Source organism: Hemiscyllium ocellatum, chromosome 3 (assembly GCF_020745735.1).
Source record: "Hemiscyllium ocellatum isolate sHemOce1 chromosome 3, sHemOce1.pat.X.cur, whole genome shotgun sequence".
Lineage (NCBI taxonomy): Eukaryota > Metazoa > Chordata > Chondrichthyes > Orectolobiformes > Hemiscylliidae > Hemiscyllium > Hemiscyllium ocellatum.
In genome coordinates, this window is record NC_083403.1 from 41,968,346 (window position 1) to 41,988,480 (window position 20,135).

Genomic DNA, 20,135 nt, shown 5'->3' on the forward strand with positions numbered 1-20,135 from the left:
AGGTGAGGTGCTGGAACACTGCAGATTGCCACTGTTTAAGAAGGGTGGTAAGGACAAGCCAGGGAACTATAGACCGGTGAACCTGACATTGGTGGTGGGCAAGTTGTTGGAGGGAATCCTGAGGGACAGGATGTACATATGTTTGGAAAGGCAAGGACTGATTAGGTATAGTAAACATGGCTTTGTGCGTGGGAAATCATGTCTCACAAATTAGATTGAGTTTTTTGAAGAAGTAACAAAGAAAATTGATGAGGACAGAGCAGTAGATGTGATCTATATGGACTTCAGTAAGGAGTTCAACAAGGTTCCCCTTGGGAGACTGATTAGCAAGTTTAGGGCTCATGGAATACAGGGAGAACTAGCCATTTGGATACAGAACTGGCTCAAAGGTAGAAGACAGAGAATGGTGGTGGAGGGTTGTTTTTCAGACTGGAAGCCTGTGACCAGTGGAATGCCACAAGAATCGGTGCTGGGCCCTCTACTTTTTCTCATTTACATAAATGATTTGGATGCAAGCATAAGAGGTACAATTAGTAAGTTTGCAGATGACACCAAAATTGGAGGTGTAGTGGACAACGAAGAGGGTTACCTCAGATTACAACAGGATCTGGACCAGATGGGCCAATGGGCTGAGAAGTGGCAGATCGAGTTTAATTCAGATAAATGCGAGGTGCTGCATTTTGGGAAAGCAAATCTTAGCAGGACTTATATACCTAATGGTAAGGTCCTAGGGAGTGTTGCTGAACAAAGAGACCTTGGAGTGCAGGTTCATAGCTCCTTGAAAGTGGATTCAGAGGTAACTAGGATAGTGAAGGCGACATTTTGTATGCTTTCTTTTATTGGTCAGAGTATTGAGTATAGGCTTGGGAGGGTCATGTTGCGGCTGTACAGGACATTGGTTAGGCCACTGTTGAAATATTGCGTACAATTCTGGTCTCCTTTCTATCGGAAAGATGTTGTGAAATTTGAAAGGGTTCACAAAAGATTGGCAAGGATTAGATTAGATTAGACTTACAGTGTGGAAACAGGCCCTTCGGCCCAACAAGTCCACACCGACCCGCCGAAGCGAAACCCACCCATACCCCTACATTACCCCTTTCCTAACACTACGGGCAATTTAGCATGGCCAATTCACCTGACCCGCACATCTTTGGACTGTGGGAGGAAACCGGAGCACCCGGAGGAAACCCACGCAGACACAGGGAGAACGTGCAAACTCCACACAGTCAGTCGCCTGAGTCGGGAATTGAACCCGGGTCTTCAGGCGCTGTGAGGCAGCAGTGCTAACCACAGTGCCACCGTGCCGCCCATGTTGCCAGGGTTGGAGGATTTGAGCTACAGGGAGAGGCTGAACAGGCTGGGGCTGTTTTCCCTGGAGCGTTGGAGGCTGAGGGGTGACCTTATAGAGGTTTACAAAATTATGAGGGGCATGGATAGGATAAATAGACAAAGTCTTTTCCCTGGGATCAGGGAGTCCAGAACTAGAGGGCATAAGTTTAGGGTGAGATGGGAAAGATATAAAAGAGACCTAAAGGGCAACTTTTTCATGCAGAGGGTGGTACGTGTATGGAATGAGGCTGCCCGAGGATGTGGGGGAGGCTGGTACAATTGCAACATTTAAGAGGCATTTGGATGTGTATATGAATAGGAAGGGTTGGAGGGATATGGGCTGGGTGCTGGCAGGTGGGACTAGATTGGTTTGGGATATCTGGTCGGCATGGATGGGTTGGACTGAAGGGTCTGTTTCCATGCTGTACATCTCTACAACTCTATGACTCTAATTAACCCACATTTTCCACAAGACTATTAACCTATCTCAAATAAATGTTTTTGTAAGTTTCCAAACCCAAAGTTTAACTTTAGGTTTATCTTTATAATCTTTTTTGTGACCAAAGATGTAATGTTTGCAATTCTGTAGCTTCACACCTGACTCCATGGAAGATTGTTTTTATTGCCTCTGTAATTTCCAGTTTTACATCCTTCAGTACCCTCAGATGCAACTCATCTTAGTATCCTATCAACTTTAAGCATTGACAGCTGATCCAGTGCCACCTCTATGTCAATTTTAAAACTGCTGTGTGATTGAGTTTCCTCCTTTTTCTGGGCAGCATCTGTTTTGTAAATGAAGACATGCCTTTGATGCCATGTATAAATCTGCATTTTTGTTCTTAAATGATACCCCTCCTCTTCTACCACCCATTTACGATTGATGTGCCTATGAATGACTGTGGGATTTTCCCTTAAGTTAGCAGCCAGTCCTTTTTCATATTCCCTGATTTCTTCTTTTATTTGATTTTACTCCTCCCTTCTGAACGTTCTGTATTTAGCTTGATATTCAGTTGCATTTTCTACCTGACACCTGGCTTATGACACTGTCACATCTTTATCTTAATTTCAATCCCCTTTATAATCTAGAGAACTTGCAATTTGTTTGCCCTATTTTCCCTTTGGAGGGAATCTGCCTTGAATGTGCCTGATCCATCTTTGAAGGAAACCCGTTATTCAGCTACTGTCTTTCTTGCTTGTCCTTGGTTGTAGTCTGGGGTGGTATGTTGGGTCAGTGGTTTGCACTGCTGCCTGCCAGGAACCCGCATTCAATTCCAGCCTTGAGCGACTGTCACAGGGGAATTTGCACATTCTCCTTGTGTCTGTGTGAGTTTCCTTAGGAGCTCTGGTTTCCTCTTATAGTCCAAAGATGTGCACGTTAGGTGAATTGGTCATGCTAAATTCCCTATAGGGACTGGGGATATTTAGGTTAAGTGGATTAGCCATGGGGATTATTTGGATAGGATCGTGAGTTGGAATTGGGTGGCATGCTTTTCAGAGAGTTGGTGTAGACTTGTTAGGCCAAATGGCCTGATTCTACCCTGTAGCGATTTTATTCTTTGTTCTTGCCCCACTGAAATAGTTGATTACTCCTATTCTGGATTGTTCACTGTTCTTCTTCGCCATTATACTGAACCTTACAATATGGTGATCACTGCCTATTGACAGTTCCCCCACTAACATTTGATCTAATTTGCCTACCTCAAGTCTCGTAGTGCCTCTTTTTTTTTATTGGACTCGACTCTCACTGCTGGGAAGAGTGATGTTTGATTTCCTGTGCTATCTCAATGATACATGTCTGATTTGATTTAATTTGATTTATTACTGGCACACGTACCTAGGTACAGTGAAGAGTTTTGTTTTGCATGCAGTATGGGCAGATCATATCATACAAAGTGCATTAGGGTAATAGAACAGAGTGAAGGTTATGGCTGCTGATAAGGTGCAAGGAGAGTGAAATCAACATTAAATACAAAATTTGAGAGTTCCACTCAGAAATCTAATAACATTTGGAAGAAGCAGTTCTTGAATCATTTCACACGTGTATAGAAACGTTTATATATTCTGCCAAATGGAAGAAGGTGGAAGAGAGTGCAACTGGTTGGGAAAGGTCTTTGATTGTGTTGGTTGCTTTTCCCAGGCAGCAGCAAGTATAAAGGGGGGTCAATGGATGAAAGGCTGGTTTTTGTAATAGTCTGGGCTGTGTTCACAACTCTGTAGTTTCTTGTGGTCTTGGAAGAACGGTTGCCATATCATGCTGTGGTGCATCCAGACTGAAAGCTTTCTATGGTGCACCTATAAAAATTGGTGTGGATATGCCAAATTTCCTTAGCCTCCTGAGGAAGTAAAGACGATGTTGTGCTTTCTTGACCACTGTGTCGACAGGGCTGGAGCAGGACAGATTGTTGGTGATCATCGCTCCCAGGAACTTGATGCTTTTGACCACCTTATCTCAGCACCATTGATATGGACAGAGGCCTACCCTCCACTCCACTTTCTGAAGTTGATGATCAGCTCCTTCATTTTGCTGACGTAATGGACAGATTGTTGTCTTTACACCTTGTCTTTAAACTGTTGAGTTTATGACTATCAGCAGTTGTGGCTTATTTTTAAGTGGTTGGAGTTCATTTCATGTGTAACCTGCTGAGTCAACTCTTCCTCTTCACCTCTTTTGAAAATCTGGGAATCTGGTGTGAAAACTGAAAACCTGATTTTCTCCTAAGAAGTTTCTGGAAAACCTTCTCTCAGCAGTTCTTAAATGATCAGTTCCTGAAAAGATCCTGTGACAGCTGCGTGTGGCTAAGATTGTCAGTCAGGCTCTTAGTGTGGTGCATTTGTGTGTACTGGAGGCTGTGTATAATTTATACAGACAGAGCAAAATTGTGTGTTCACTGCTCTGCTTTCAACTCAACAAGCCAGTGACAGCCTGAGGTTTATTTCTCAGGGCAATGCCTTGATTAGTTAAAGGTCAGCCTACCTGGTTTAAAATTTAAACAATGTTCGGCAGTTAACTGCTGGTTAACATCGAGCTGGTGAATTCTCCATGGCAACACTTGTACACATTATGGACTGACCAAATCTATTTGCCATATATGAAGTTCAAAATTAGAATTTTATTTTCTTCCAACCTTATACCTTCAAATTCATTGCTTTAACTTTGTTGTAGTCTCTTGTATTTCCAAATTAATATATCATATATGTTAATCTCTGCTGAAAGTTTAGTATTCTCGTCATTCCTAACTCCTGCGCCTGTGGTATGATGTTTTAGCCAGTGAGGAAATGGATGAGCTACCAGTATAATTGTAAGATAATTAACTTTTTTTTTCCTTTAAACCCCAGTTTCCCAGTGTCAGTGACACCTGGTTTGTATTTTGATTCATGATGTTAGATCACATTAAAGGAATGCTACCAGTCAAGATGTGTAAACTGTAAATCCACTTGTTTTCAAAGCAGTCTAGAAATGATGACTTTAGAAAAAAAATACTTTGTGTTTTAACAGTATTCTGATATTATATTTTCAATGTGTGAAATTTATGTAATGCCTACAATCATGAGCTGGCCATTAATTAAACTCTAATCTGAAAATTGGGCAATAGATATTCTGGGAAACAAAAGCCTCAGTGTGAAGTTAGCACAAGTAATTACTGGAGCCATGTCTGGAACATGACTAGTAGACAAGTTGTTCCTATTGTACTAACGTGAGAAAAAGTATTAAAATAATTTTGTGTTACAGGTGGTTATTCCAAGAAGTCCCATTCAAGCCAAGGGATTATTACTATCATGCATTGAAGACAAAAATCCTTGTATCTTCTTTGAACCTAAAATTCTATATAGAGCTGCTGGTAAGTTTCCAAGAGTAGGATGTTCTGTGTTTCTAGTACAAGATTACCAGAGACTACATTTACTAATTTTGTTGGAATAAATGCAAATTTATAAGTTGAAAAATTTAATGTTCGAATTCATTGGAAAATACAGATGTATTTGGCAGATGTCAAAACCAGAAATTTACTTAAACTGGAGCTCAAATAAGACGTTCCTTTTTGTCATCTTTTCTGATGTTTATATTAGCTTTCTGCTTGAGTTCAGCTACGTCCGCTAATATTATGGTGTACTTGTAAAAGCCTGGCAATATTTTAATTGAGGAAATAATTTTCTCCTTTTTTAATATGTTGAGTTAGATTTGAAATCTTTCTATGCTGTTTACACTGAAACAAAAAGATGTGTTAAGGGAGGAAGAGTAATCAAGTAACACAAGCCATGAATTCAAAAATCACAATTTTCAGATGACAAGAACAATGAAAATAGAAGTGCACAATTGGCACCCAAAATTGTAGTTAAATTCACATAAGTAAAGATTTTTTTTAATCACGCATTGGAAATTGGCTCAGAGATAGAAAGTAGCACTGGGATATACATTTTCTGATTACTGGGATGTGGCAGCCAGTGGTTTTCCTGGGAACCTGTCCTTAGTTATTCCTGATATGTTAGTGCTTGAACGAAGGAATAGAGTTGTGCCACCTGCAAATTTGAATGTACAAATTGAGCAGTTGCAGCAAGTCCTGTATGTTGGAATAGGATGTTATAAAGGGGCATAAATATATGACATATGGAGGCAAAACGATGGGAGATGGCATTCAATGTGGATTTATGAGATCATCTACTTTGCATTTGCTAAAGACTGATTTTCACAAGAACTGATGTATTTTAAGCATATGTGTGCGTAGATCATTGCCATTTAGTACACAGGTGCAAAAAAAGTAGCCAAAATTAAATAGGATGTTAATCTTTATCTTAGTCTAGATGGACTATGGAAGTGAGGAAATGATACTTGAGTTATGTAGAGCCTTGGCCATGCTTAACCTGAAGTATTGCTTTCAGTTTTGAGGATTGACTGTCATCAAGGAAGATGTGTCCTTTTTTATTTAATCTATTTTCCTAAGTAACCTGTTCAGCGATGTTATTACGTACATCTGGAACAGGTGAGACCTGAACCCAGGACTCTTGGTTCAGCGATAACGACACTATCACTGCAACACAAGACAGCACCCCCAGAAATATCCTTGAAAAGGTTATAGCTTAGAATCAGTTGAATAACTCTAGGTCTTTAACTGTTAAATTAGGAGGAGACCTTGTACAAATAGTGTTTAAAAAGTTGAGTTGAAATCTAATTGAAATATTGAAGGAAGATTGTAATTCATTAGAATTGCTACAGAGAACCTATAAGATTTGATGGGGGGGCTTGTGAACAAGTAGCATAATCTTCAAATTAAAACTGAGCATTTTGGAGTAAAGTTGGGAATCATTTTTCACCAAAAGAATATGATGGAAATTTGGAGAAATTTCATCAAAAGATGTATGCTACGTCAATTAATATATTCAGGACTAGAAAAAACTTCCACTATGCGGTATTTTTTTGTTACAATAGAATATTTCAAAATGCTTTACAATTAGTGAACCATCTCCACTGTGAGAAAAAGCAGCAGCCAATTTTCAAGCTTGCACAAATAATAATAATAAGATAATCTGTTCTATGATGCTGACTGATAAATATTGGCAGAAAAAGAACAGTCAGGGCAACTCTCCTTTTTGAAACTGTATAATTAGGTCTCCGTTGGGAGGGAAGATGGTGCCTCTGTTGTAAAGTCTGCCCCCTCTGACAGCTCTCTATAGACTTTTGAGGGCCAGCCTTGATCTTTCTGCTCTATCCTGAGTTGGGACTGATAAATATTTGCATATAAGTATCAAAGGATAATGCACAGTTCAGCGGTGATCTAAAAAAAAAGACTTGTGATGAATACTACTTCAGTTCTGAAAAAGGGTCACTGCATTTGAAACGTTAACTCTGCTTTCTGTCCACAGATGCTGCCAGACCTGAGTTTCTCCTGCAATTTCTGTTTTGTTATACAAAATATGTATTTGAGTACATGTGCATATGCACATGTGTATGCTTGCATGCACATGTATGAGGATTTATGTGGCTTGATGCATGTATATTTGAGTAATGCTGCTAAAGCTGCATGTATTGCACAGCACTACCAATGGTGACACTTCTTGAACTTTTGCAGTACTCTTATAGTTGCTCCCACAGTGGTGTTACATGTGAAATTCAAGCAACACTGAATGAACAGCAATATATGTCAATTTAAGGTTTTAGTTTTTTTTAGGAGGGGACTTGGCATGGAGCTTGGATGTGGTGATTTATTTTGTGACTTGCATGTGATGTATATACGATTCAGATGTTGTTGTAGGTCCTTGAGAATAAATTGAAGAATCTAAAAAGTTTTTGGCTGCACCATGTTGTGGCACAATTTCAACTAGAAGCATTTCAGCGCTATAAATTGGTTATTACAGGGCGGGATAAAAAGGATGACTTCCTGGAAATTGAGAAAACTGTTTCATATAAGAACTGATATTTAATGCTAAGAGATGATTTTGATAGAACTGTGAATGTGTCGGCATTTCAAAATATTTAGTGTCCAGGCTACTGTGAAATATGTTCCAACTCAGTGTGAAATTAAAGCTGCTACTGGTGGGTTGGTTACTGTTGAGACTGAGTAAGTATTTTCCTTAGCTTTAACGGTTACAGTCTTGAAGTGGTACATTCTGTTCCTCTGACTCATAAATATAAGTTTTATAGATCTGTAGGAACCATGCCAGTTCTCACCACATGGCTTTAAAATACATGAAGAGTCTCAATTTTTTGGTAGTTGAACTATTTTAGTTGATCTACACCTACAGATTGACCAAATGCTAATTGGTTTCAGATTCTAATTTGCAAGGTCTGTTCATGGAAATATAATATTCAGAGTGTGACTTATGTAAACCAATAGGTGGGAGCACTAAGTGTAAAGTACATACAATACCATATGTTTATAGTTGATAATACATTAATTGCTTTCAATATACCCAGCTAATATATTAGTAGGCTGGGATATCACAGTACCTTCAGTAGAATTCTACAATAAAATATTGTAGAATAAATTCTATTCAATAAAATAAGAGCTCATTATTTTTCTACATGGAGTAGGATGCTTCTCTTAAAAGCTAAGGGCTCTTTATCCTTTTGTGTGCACGTAAACAAGGTGAAAGAAAGTAATACTAAAATCTAACAATCAAATAATCTGTGCCTGTTTGTTATCAAAAGAATGTTTGCTATAAAATTATGACTTTTATTAAAAGCTAACCAGTTTCAGAGTTTTCATGAGATAAAATAAAATATTATAGGTGCATATTTGTACTAGAAATATAGGAACTTAATATCTGCTTTATCTAAGGGCAGATTTTCAGGAGCTACGAAGGAAGTTAAAAAGTAGCAAATAAAGAACACTAATCTCTGAATAACTCCTCGTGTCGTACACAGCCAGAGTAGTAATAGCAAGATGAAGAAGATTAACACATGCCTGGAAATATGGTACAGGAGAAAGTGAGGTCTGCAGATGCTGGAGATCAGAGCTGAAAATGTGTTGCTGGAAAAACGCAGCAGGTCAGGCAGCATCCAAGGAACAGGAAATTCGACGTTTCGGGCATAAGCCCCTCCTGATGAAGGGCTTATGCCCGAAACGCCGAATTTCCTGTTCCTTGGATGCTGCCTGACCTGCTGCGCTTTTCCAGCAGCACATTTTCAGCTCAATATGGTACAGGAGTAAATCATTTAGATTCTTGGGGATTTGGGATAAGTTCTGGGACAAAAAAGCACCTATTCAAAAAGGGCAAGTTGTATTCAACAGGATTGGGTGCAATGTTCTCAAAGAGTGGTTTGCTAGTGTGATTGAATAGTTTTAAATCAATTTATCAGAAGGTAGACACCAGAATTTTTCTTGTAGTTAGTCATGAATATGGGCATCACTGGATAGACCAGCAATTATTTCCCATTCTGATTTGCCCTTGAGATGATGATAGTGAGCTGTCTTCTTGAACCACTCCAGTCTTTGGAGCATTTGTATACTCATAATGCTGTTAAGAAGGGAGCTGCATGAATTTGACCCAGTGACAAAAATAAGTGTTTTTTTTAATGCAATTTAAAAAGTATAAGATACATGATAATTTGAAAGAGTTAATTAATTTTAGAGAAGAAAATAACAGCATCTTAGAAACAAATTAAGTGGAATGCAGAGACCATTTATAATATATTCATATAGTCACACAAAAAGTGGTGAAAACGTTTGGTGGGCTAAAAGCATAAATAACAAAGTGGGAATATTGTTACGATGCTGAGGAGGACAGCCAAACCAACTGAGCCTTTCTGCTTCTATGTTGACATTATGGTAAAATTAAAACCTTTGAAGACCCTCAATAGTTACTCCAATGGTTCCTAACCAGACTTTTGAATAACCAATCCCAGTGCAAACAATTAATTCCAGACTCTTGGTTTATATCTTAAACAAAATAGCTATTTATTAAATATACAAAGACTTCAGAGATAAAATTAAACAAGATAATCTAATTTATGTATGTCCTTTAACCCCAAAACATGTGTTTTCAGCCCTCCATTCATTCTAAAGCCAGACAAACAAACAAGTCCAGTTAAGGGATAAATAAAAGAACAGAACAAAACTGGCCAGATTACTGGTTTTCATGAAGCTTTGTTTCACAGGCAAAGATGTGGACTCCTTGGTTGCTTTTCTGGAGATGTTGATCAGAATCACATTTTTAGTTCACTCAGATACAGATGGCAAGATTTCTAATTCAGCTTTCTAGTCTCTGGCTTCCTCCTGTTGAGGGGGATTAGGTAGTGAGCTTTCAAATCTTCATGCTGGCTCATCAGCAGCCAAACTCTACTTCCAGAAGACACAGTTCAACAAATCAACTTCAACTGTGGTCCCACCCTCTTTTCACAGGCCCTCAATTACCATTCAAAATCAGGAGCCTAATGGGCAATGATTGCATGCAAAGGGTAGTGCCTATATGGAATGAGCTGCCAGAGGAAGTGATGGAGGCTGGTACAATTACAACATTTAAAAGACATCTGGATGGGTATATGAACAGGAAGGGTTTAGAGGGATATGTGCCAAATGCTGGTAAATGGGACTAGATTAATTTAGGATATGTCGTTGGTATGGACGAGTTGCACTGAAGGTTCTATTTCCTTGCTGAACATCTCTATGACTGAATTTGCCATCTGCTTGAATATAGGATCTCTCCCAGACTTGTCCGAACCAATTCCCTCACTAATAGCCAACCTCCACTGTTTATTTAAACACAATATTCTTCTTTGGGTGCTGTGTTTCTAGGATATTTATAACCAAGATTCAGTCTGCACTTAACCTCCGTGCCCACAAAAAGGCTTGGTTGGTCTTTTTTTGGCGCAAGCTATTTCCCAAAGTCCAGATGTCATCTACTGTTCACAATTCCCAGTTTATAGTTCCAAACCAAAATTGACAAATGAATAATAATAATGAAATGTCAGGAAGGGTTTTAACCATATAATGCAGTGGCAATAATTTAAATATGGTTTGATAAAAGTGAGGACTGGACTCTTAAATATACAAGGATATAGAGTACTCAGAAAAGCTTGAAATGGTAAAAAAGGAAGGTGGGATGACCACAATCATTGTGGAAAGCATCGTAAGTGTGGAACGAGGATTCCTTTTAAGGGAGAAGGACACTGATTAGAATTGAGAAGTGAAAAAGTTAAGATTGTATTATTTGGGAATTCTGTAGGCCTTAAAGGCTGAGAAATCACAGAGATGATACTGGGGATGCTTTATGGCAATGGGAAATAAAGTAATTAATACAAACAAAACATTGGGTGCTGAAATTTGAAACAAGCACAGAAAATAATGGGGATGCTCAGCAGGTCTGGCAGCATCCGTGCAGAGATAAACAGACTTGTCCACCTTAACTAAACTATTATGATCTTGCATACTTCTGTCAAATCTCTCCTCCATTGCTCCATGGACAATAATTCCAGCCTTTCTGGCCAAACCTTTTAAATGGAAACTTCCATCCAGCTAAATCTCCTGTTCATCCTCACAAAGGCCTTTACATCTTTCCTAAAATATGCTGACGAGAACTGGACCCAATGCTCTATAGCTTGGATTAGCCACAACTAAATAGATTCAGTTAGTGTCACTGTATTTGTACTTGATGTCTTTACTGATGAAGCCCAAGACCTTACGTGCTTTGCTAAGCACTCTCCTTTAATTTGCCAATGTATTGGATATGCAGATATATGAAGAATGTCAGGCAATGCCTCGCCCCTCCAACCGCCACCAGGACAGAACCCCACTGGTTCTCACCTACCACCCCACCACCCCACCAACCTCCATATATATAGCATATCATCCGTCATCATTTCCGCCACCTCCAAATGGACCCCACCACCAGGGATATATTTCCCTCCCCTCCCCTATCAGTGTTCCAAAAAGACCACTCCCTCCGTGACTTCCTCGTCAGGTCCACACCCCCCCCACCAACCCAACCTCCACTCCCAGCACCTTCCCCTGCAACCGCAAGCAATGCAAAACTTGCGCCCACACCTCCTCCCTTACTTCTCTCCAAGGCCCCAAGGGATCCTTCCATATCCGCCACAAATTCACCTGCACCTCCACACACATCATCTATTGCATCCGCTGCACCCGATGTGGCCTCCTCTAAATTGGGGAGACAGGCCGCCTACTTGCGGAACGTTTCAGAGAACACCTGTAGGACACCCGGACCAACCAACCCAACCACCCCGTGGCTCAACATTTTAACTCCCCCTCCCACTCCACCGAGGACATGCAGGTCCTTGGACTCCTCCATCGCCAGACCATAACAACACGACGGTTGGAGGAAGAGCGTCTCATCTTCCGCCTGGGAACCTTCCAACCACAAGGGATGAACTCAGATTTCTCCAGTTTCCTCATTTCCCCTCCCCCCACCTTGTCTCAGTCGAATCCCTCGAACTCAGCACTGCCTTTCTAACCTGCAATCTTCTTCCTGACCTCTCCGCCCCCACCCCACTCTGACCTATCACCCTCACCTTGACATCCTTCTACCTATCAAATCTCCATCGCCCCTCCCCCAAGTCCCTCCTCCCTACCTTTTATCTTAGCCTGCTGGACACACTTTCCTCATTCCTAATGAAGGGCTTATGCCCGAAACGTCGAATTTCCTGTTCCTTGGATGCTGCCTGACCTGCTGCGCTTTTCCAGCAACACATTTTCAGCTCTGATACTCCAGCATCTGCAGACCTCACTTTCTCTTCGAAGATTTTAACCTACTGCGAATCCTCTTGCAAGGATGCCTTCCTTGAAGAAGCTCTCTTCCTCCCTTTACAAGGATTTCAGTGAGTCCCTCTCTCACTGCACCCCCCAGGTCATCTCCTCTGCACAGAAGCTCTTCAGCCACGTTCTCAAACAGATTCGCTACCACAGCCACATCTCCTTCCTCAGCACCTGCCTACGGAACCGACTGATCCCGCACGGACTCCGGACTACATTCCGACCAACAAAATTTGGACCCAACCAGGACAACCTGTACCTACAACAAATCCGAAGCCTCCAGCAACAGACCTCCCTCCGGATCCTCCCCTCCACCCTTGCTGCCATGCGTCGCCACCTACATTCCCTGCAATCAGCCCTACCCCAGCTCAGGACAACACTCTCACAAACTTGCAAAGGACCCCTACTGTTCTTCACCTACAGAAGAATCCATACACTAAACAAACAGTTCTTCCTAGCCATATCAGAAATTAAAGACAGTAAGTACCAAAAACTTTCATGTACTTACCCCCACACTCTGGGTTCCTCAACTGTTCCAGAATCTTCCATCAGCCTCCATAATCAGTTGGGCGCCATTAACCATGCGGCCGCTACAGCGCCCCCGGCACCAACCGCCGCCGCCGACCATGACGTCACTTCCGCCCCTACCGACCTCACAGCCTCCGCAATCGCTGCCCAGACAACTGCCTCGGCGATCACCGCCCAGACAATCGCCTCCGCGATCGCCAGGAAGACCATCGCCGACGGATTCGCGACCCCCGCGGCTATCGGGAATAACAGGGTTTCTTTCGTCGCCACAGCCATTTCCGCCCCTTGGGTTGCCGTCGCCGCAGCCACTTCCTCCCCCAGTGACATCACTAACCTGCACGACCACAATGTCTCATGTGTCTCCGCCCCCACGCCGATCTCCGTCACCACGCGTAACCCTACCCCCACGCCGATCTCCGTCACCACGCGTAACCCCACCCCCACGCCGACCTCCGACACCATGCCTAACCCCGCCCCACGCCGATCTCTGTCACCACGCCCTTTGTCACCATGTCTAACCCCGCCCCCACGCCAATATCCATCACCGTGCCCAGCCCCGCTCCCATGCCGATCTCCGTCCCCGCCCCTGCGCTTAACCCTGCCCCCACTCCCAGCTCCAGTCCCACAGCAGGTCCTAGCTCACAGCCCTGCCGTGTTTTCATCATCCCTCCAGAACTCCCCCTCTCTGAGGATGAAAGATCAGTCCTCAGCAGAGGCCTCACCTTCATTCCTCTACGCCCTCGGATTAACGAGTTCAACACGCGGCGAGACATTGAACAATTCTTCCGCCGCTTTCGCCTCCGTGCCTACTTTTTCAACCAAGACTCTCGCCCACCCTCTGACGACCCCTTCTCCCGCCTCCAACCCACCCCATCCACCTGGACACCCCGTGCTGGCCTCTTACCTGCCCTCGACCTCTTTATAGCCAACAGCTGCCACGACATCAACCGCCTCAACCTGTCCACCCCTGTTACCCACTCCAACCTCTCACCCTCGGAACGTGCAGCCCTCCACTCCCTCCGCCCCAACCCCAACCTCACCATCAAACCGGCAGACAAGGGAGGCGCAGTAGTAGTTTGGCGCACCGACCTTTATACCACTGAGGCCAAACGCCAGCTCGCGGACACCTCCTCCTAATGCCCCCTTGACCATGACCCCACCTCCTACCACCAAACCATCATCTCCCAGACCATCCATAACCTCATCACCTCAGGGGATCTCCCATCTCCTCCAACCTCATAGTCCCACAACACCGCACCGCCCGTTTCTACCTCCTGCCCAAAATCCACAAACCTGACTGCCCCGGCTGACCCATTGTCTCAGCCTTCTCCTGCCCCACCGAACTCATCTCCGCATACCTCGACACGGTCCTGTCCCCCTTAGTCCAAGAACTCCCCACCTACGTTCGGGACACCACCCATGCCCTCCACCTCCTCCATGACTTTCGCTTCCCCGGTCCCCACCGCCTTATCTTCACGATGGACATCCAGTCCCTGTACACCTCCATCCCCCATCACGAATGCCTCAAAGCCCTCCGCTTCTTCCTATCCCGCCGTACCAACCAGAAGCCTTCCACTGACACCCCCCTTCAACTGACTGAACTGGTCCTCACCCTGAACAACTTCTCTTTCCAATCCTCCCACTTCCTCCAAACCAAAGGAGTTGCCATGGGCACCTGCATGGGCCCCAGCTATGCCTGCCTCTTCGTAGGATATGTGGAACAGTCCATCTTCTGCAACTACACTGGCACCAACCCCCACCTTTTCCTCCGTTACATCGATGACTGTATCGGCGCTACCTCGAGCTCCCACGAGGAGGTTGAACAGTTCATCCACTTTACCAATACTTCCCACCCCGACCTCAAATTCACCTGGACCGTCTCAGACTCCTCCCTCCCCTTCCTAGACCTTTCCATTTCTATCTCGGAAGACCGAATCAACACGGACATCTACTATAAACTGACCGACTCCCACAGCTACCTAGACTACACCTCCTCCCACCCTGCCCCCGGTAAAAACACCATCCCATATTCCCAATTCCTCCGTCTCCGCCGGATCTGCTCCCAGGAGGACCAGTTCCAATACCGTACAGCCCAGATGGCCTCCTTCAAGGACCGCAGACTCCCCCCAGACGTGATCGACGATGCCCTCCACCGCATCTCCTCCACTTCCCGCTCCTCTGCCCTTGAGCCCCGCCCCCCAACCGCCACCAGGACAGAACCCCACTGGTTCTCATCTACCACCCCACCAACCTCCATATACAGTGTATCATCCGCCGTCATTTCCGCCACCTCCAAACGGACCCCACCACCAGGGATATATTTCCCTCCCCTCCCCTATCAGCGTTCCGAAAAGACCACTCCCTCTGTGACTCTTCGTCAGGTCCACACCCCCCCACCAACCCAACCTCCACTCCCGGCACCTTCCCCTGCAACCGCAAGCAATGCAAAATTTGCGCCCACACCTCCTCCCTTACTTCTCTCCAAGGCCCCAAGGGATCCTTCCATATCCGCCACAAATTCACTTGCACCTCCACACACATCATCTATTGCATCCGCTGCACCCGATGTGGCCTCCTCCATATTGGGGAGACAGGCCGCTACTTGCGGAACGTTTCAGAGAACACCTGTAGGACACCCGGACCAACCAACCCAACCACCCCGTGGCTCAACACTTTAACTCCCCCTCCCACTCCACCAAGGACATGCAGGTCCTTGGACTCCTCCATCGCCAGACCATAACAACACGACGGTTGGAGGAAGAGCACCTCATCTTCCGCCTGGGAACCCTCCAACCACAAGGGATGAACTCAGATTTCTCCAGTTTCCTCATTTCCCCTCCCCCCACCTTGTCTCAGTCGAATCCCTCGAACTCAGCACTGCCTTCCTAACCTGCAATTTTCTTCCTGACTTCTCCGCCCCCACCCCACTCTGGCCTATCACCCTCACCTTGACCTCCTTCCACCTATCACATCTCCATCGCCCCTCCACCAAGTCCCTCCTCCCTACCTTTTATCTTAGCCTGCTGGACACACTTTCCTCATTCCTGATGAAGGGCTTATGCCCGAAACGTCGAATTTCCTGTTCCTTGGATGCTGCCTGACCTGCTGCGCTTTTCCAGCAACACATTTTCAGCTCTGATACTCCAGCATCTGCAGTCCTCACTTTCTCCTCAATGTCAGGCAACAGCCAATATACTGAAACATGAGCTGCAGGTAGGTGAACACTTCAATGTATTATAATGTTTAAGTTGTATTTGAGGAGTCAGAGTATTCTATCAAAACATTGGGTTTCTATTGAAATCTATTTGAGTACCTCATGGCACTTGCAGAGCAAGTGGGCGGCACGGTGGCAGAGACCTGGCTTCAATTCCCACCTCAGGCAACTGATTGTGTGGAGTTTGCGCACACTCCCCGTGTCTGCGTGGGTTTCCTCCGGGGCTCCGGTTTCCTCCCACAGTCCAAAGATGTGCAGTTCAGGTGAATTGGCCATGCTAAATTGTCCATAATGTTAGGTCAAGGGGTAAATGGAGGGGAATGGGTCTGGGTGGGTGCGCTTTGGTGGGTCGGTGTGGACTTGTTGGGCCGAAGGGCTTGTTTCCACACTGTAAGTAATCTAATCTAATCTAATCTAAATGACAATGAGGTAAGGAGTGCAGATGCTGGAGATCAGAGTCAAAAAGTGTGGCACAGGAAAAGTACAGCAGGTCAGGCAGCATCCGAGGAGCTGATGAGTCGATGTTTTGAGCATAAGCTCTTCACCAGGAATATGCAAGGGGGGGGAGAGCCGGGGGGGCTCAGATAAATGGGAGAGGGGTGGGGCTGGTGGGAAGGTAGCGAGGAATGCGACTGGTAGATGAAGGAGGGGTGCTGTAGGTGATGGGTCGGAGAGGAGGGTGGAGCGGATAGGTGGGAAGGAAGATGGACAGGACAATTCAAGAGAGAGGTGCCGAGTTGAAGGGTTGGATCTGGGATAAAGTGGAGGTAGGGGAGATGAGGAAACTGGTGAAATTGACATTGATTCCATTTGGTTGGAGGGTCCCAAGGCCAAAGATGAGGTGTTATTCCTCCAGTTGTTGAGTGGCTGGGATTTGGCGGTATAGGAGGCCCAGGGCTTGCATGTACTTGGTGAAGTGGGAGGTGGAGTTGAAGTGGACGGCCACAGGCTGATCGGGTTGTTTAGTGCCTATGTCCCCACAGATGTTCTCTGAAATGTTCCAAATTGGTGTCCTGTCTCCCCGATGTAGAGGAGTCCACATTGAGAGCAACTGATGTAGAAGATGAGGTGTTTAGATGTGCAAGAAAATTTCTGCTGGATGTGGAAGGATCCTTTGAGGCCTTAGATGGCGGTGAGGGGGGAGTTGTGGGAGCAGATTTGCACCTCTTGGGGTGGTAAGGGAAGATGCCAGGAGTGGAAGGTGGGTTGGTAGGTAGGTGGGTAGGGCTGGTGTTGGCATGGACCTAATGAGGGAGTCGCGCAGAGAATGTTCTCTGTGGAGTGCTGAAAGTGGTGGGGAGGGAAATATACCTCTGGTTTTGGAGTCTGACTGTAGTTGGCAGAAATGGCAGAGGGTAATGCGTTGTATCTGGAGATTGGTAGGGTGGAAAGTGAGGACTGGGGAGGTTCTATCCTTGTTGCAATTGGAGGGGTGGGGTTGAAACGTGAAGGTGAAGGAGATGCGCTGGAGGGCATTGTTGACCATGTGGGAGGAAAAATTGCAGTCCTTGAAGTAGGACACCACCTGGGATGTTCTAGAATGGAATTGATCCTCTTGGGAGCAGATGCATCAGAGATGGAGGAATTAAAAGTAAGGGCCTGAATTATGCTTGCCTCTTTGTCAGATACATGGAACAGTCCATCTTCCACAGCTACACCGGCAGTATTCCCCACCTTTACCTCAGCTATGCTGATGACTGTATTGGCGCCACCTCGTGCTCCCATGGGTAGGTTGAATAGTTCATCAACTTCATGAACCCCTTCTACCCTGACCTTAAGTTCATCTGGACTAACTCAGACACCTCCCTACACTTACTAGACTTCTCCATCTCCATTTCCAGCGACCAGCTCAACACAGACATCTACTTCAATCCCACTGACTCCTACAGCCCCCTCACACCCACCCTGTCCTGTAAAAACGCTATTCCTTAGTCTCAATTCCTCCGCTTCCGCTGCATCCAGGAGGAACATTTCCACTCCAGAACATCCCAGATGGCCTCCTATTTCAATGACTGCAATTTTCCCTTCCATGTGTTTAACAATAACCTCCAGTACATCTCAATGTGGGAGAACATCTCTGGATCACGCACTAAGCAACCCCACCACCCTGTGGCTGACCACTTCAACTCCCTCTCCCACTCCGCCAAGGACATGCAAGTCCTGGGCTGTCTCCACTGCCAAATCCTAGCCTCCTCACAACTGGAGGAATAACACCTCATCTTTGGCCTTGGGACCCTCCAAGCAAACGGAATCAATGTCAATTTCACCAGTTTCCTCATTTCCCCCCCCTCTCCACCTTATCCCAGATCCAACCCTCCAACTTGACACCTCTCTCTTGAACTATCCTCCCTGCTCATCTTCCTTCCAACCTATCCACTCCACCCTCCTTCTCCGATCTATCACCATCACCTCACCTTCATCTGCCTGTTGCATTCCTAGCTACCCGCCCCCCCCAGCTGCACCTCGCTCCCATTTTTCTCTCAGCCCCCTTGCCCCCACTGTCCCCCCACATTTCTTTTGAAGACCTTATGCTTAAAATGTCGATTCTCTTCATTCTGGAATGCTGCCTGACCTGCTGTGCTTTTCCAGCGCCACAGTTTTTTGACTGAAGTTTACAATAAATTCTGCTTTCCAGAGACTATTCCTCCTGTTAACAGGTGGTGGCAGTATTGTATGCATTTAAAATGACAAATAGTTGAGTTGAGTTGCGAGTAAATAAGGTCATGCTTTGTAAAGTTCAGTTTTTTAATTGATAACTTTTAAGATTAATGTGTTCAGCTTAAGAAATAATATAAAAAAAGTCGTGTTTAATATAATTTCTGAAATCAATCTTGTTTCAGCATTGATGAAGGCATTAAAAGAATATTTGCCTATATCAGGATTTTCCCATAGAGTTAGGATTCAGTGGAAGTCAAGCAGTAATTTGCACTACTGGGTTCACAGCCATATCTAGATCCATGCCAGTCTTTTGGGGCGATTCTGCTAGATGCTGCAACTGCTGACCCAGATTTGTGTGTGATGTGCCTTGTAGCAGCCGTCCTTTTTCTTTCTCATCCTTTTCCCTCTGAAAGCAATCAATCAGACCCTGGATAAATCACCACCATGAGCCAGACAGAATTCATATGATAAGGCTGATGCTGGGAAAACCATTGGGATGAATTACAAATTGAGACGGTACCTCTCCACATTTCCAGGTGCTTTCCTTCAATGACTGACATCCTATCCCTCCTTCCCACTAGGATGTATTCATTTTCTAGTACTTTCTAAAAATGTTTGAAAGCAATTTTTTAAAATGTTCCAGCGTTTTGGACATTTTGTGCAGTGCCGAGAATTGTCTGTAAGCATCTCAGTATCAATCTTGGTTTCCTATATTCTGACAGGCCTCCTTTGACATCACTGACTGAGCCAATTATTTGCAGTTAAACGTATATTCCAGTGCTACCACCGCTATTCTGTTCCTCACTATAATGAAGATGCAGTGTGCTAATAAAATGGATGCAGCATTGGATGAAGAGTTGTTTGATTCTGTGACTAATGATTTGGGTCATATCTCTGCAGTCTTGTTCCATTCAGCCGTGAGTAGTGATAGACAATTAAATGAGAAAAAGGAGGAGATCTGAAACAAAAACAAACATTGCTGGCTGAACTCAGCAGGTCTGGCAGCATCTGTGGGAATAAAGCAGAATTAACATTTTGAGTTCAGTGACTCTTCATCAGAACTGGACCTATAGATGCTGCCAGACCAGACCCACTGAATTTCTCCAGCAATTTCTGCTTATCTATTTCCAGATCTCCAGGGTCCGCAGCTCTTTGTTTTAGTTTAATAGGAGGAGACTGCTTCCTGAACATCTCAGAAGAGGCAG

General features: G+C 44.6%; 1 protein-coding gene across 1 annotated transcript in view; it reads left to right on the top strand.

The window, feature by feature from the left end:
* Positions 1 to 20,135, top strand: part of bckdhb (branched chain keto acid dehydrogenase E1 subunit beta) — a 291,935-nt gene that overhangs the window by 86,901 nt on the left and 184,899 nt on the right. Inside the window, exon 6 of the mRNA XM_060849722.1 lies at positions 5,060 to 5,168. Coding sequence (XP_060705705.1) covers positions 5,060 to 5,168 — 109 coding nt within the window. The remainder of the gene's footprint in view (positions 1 to 5,059; positions 5,169 to 20,135) is intronic.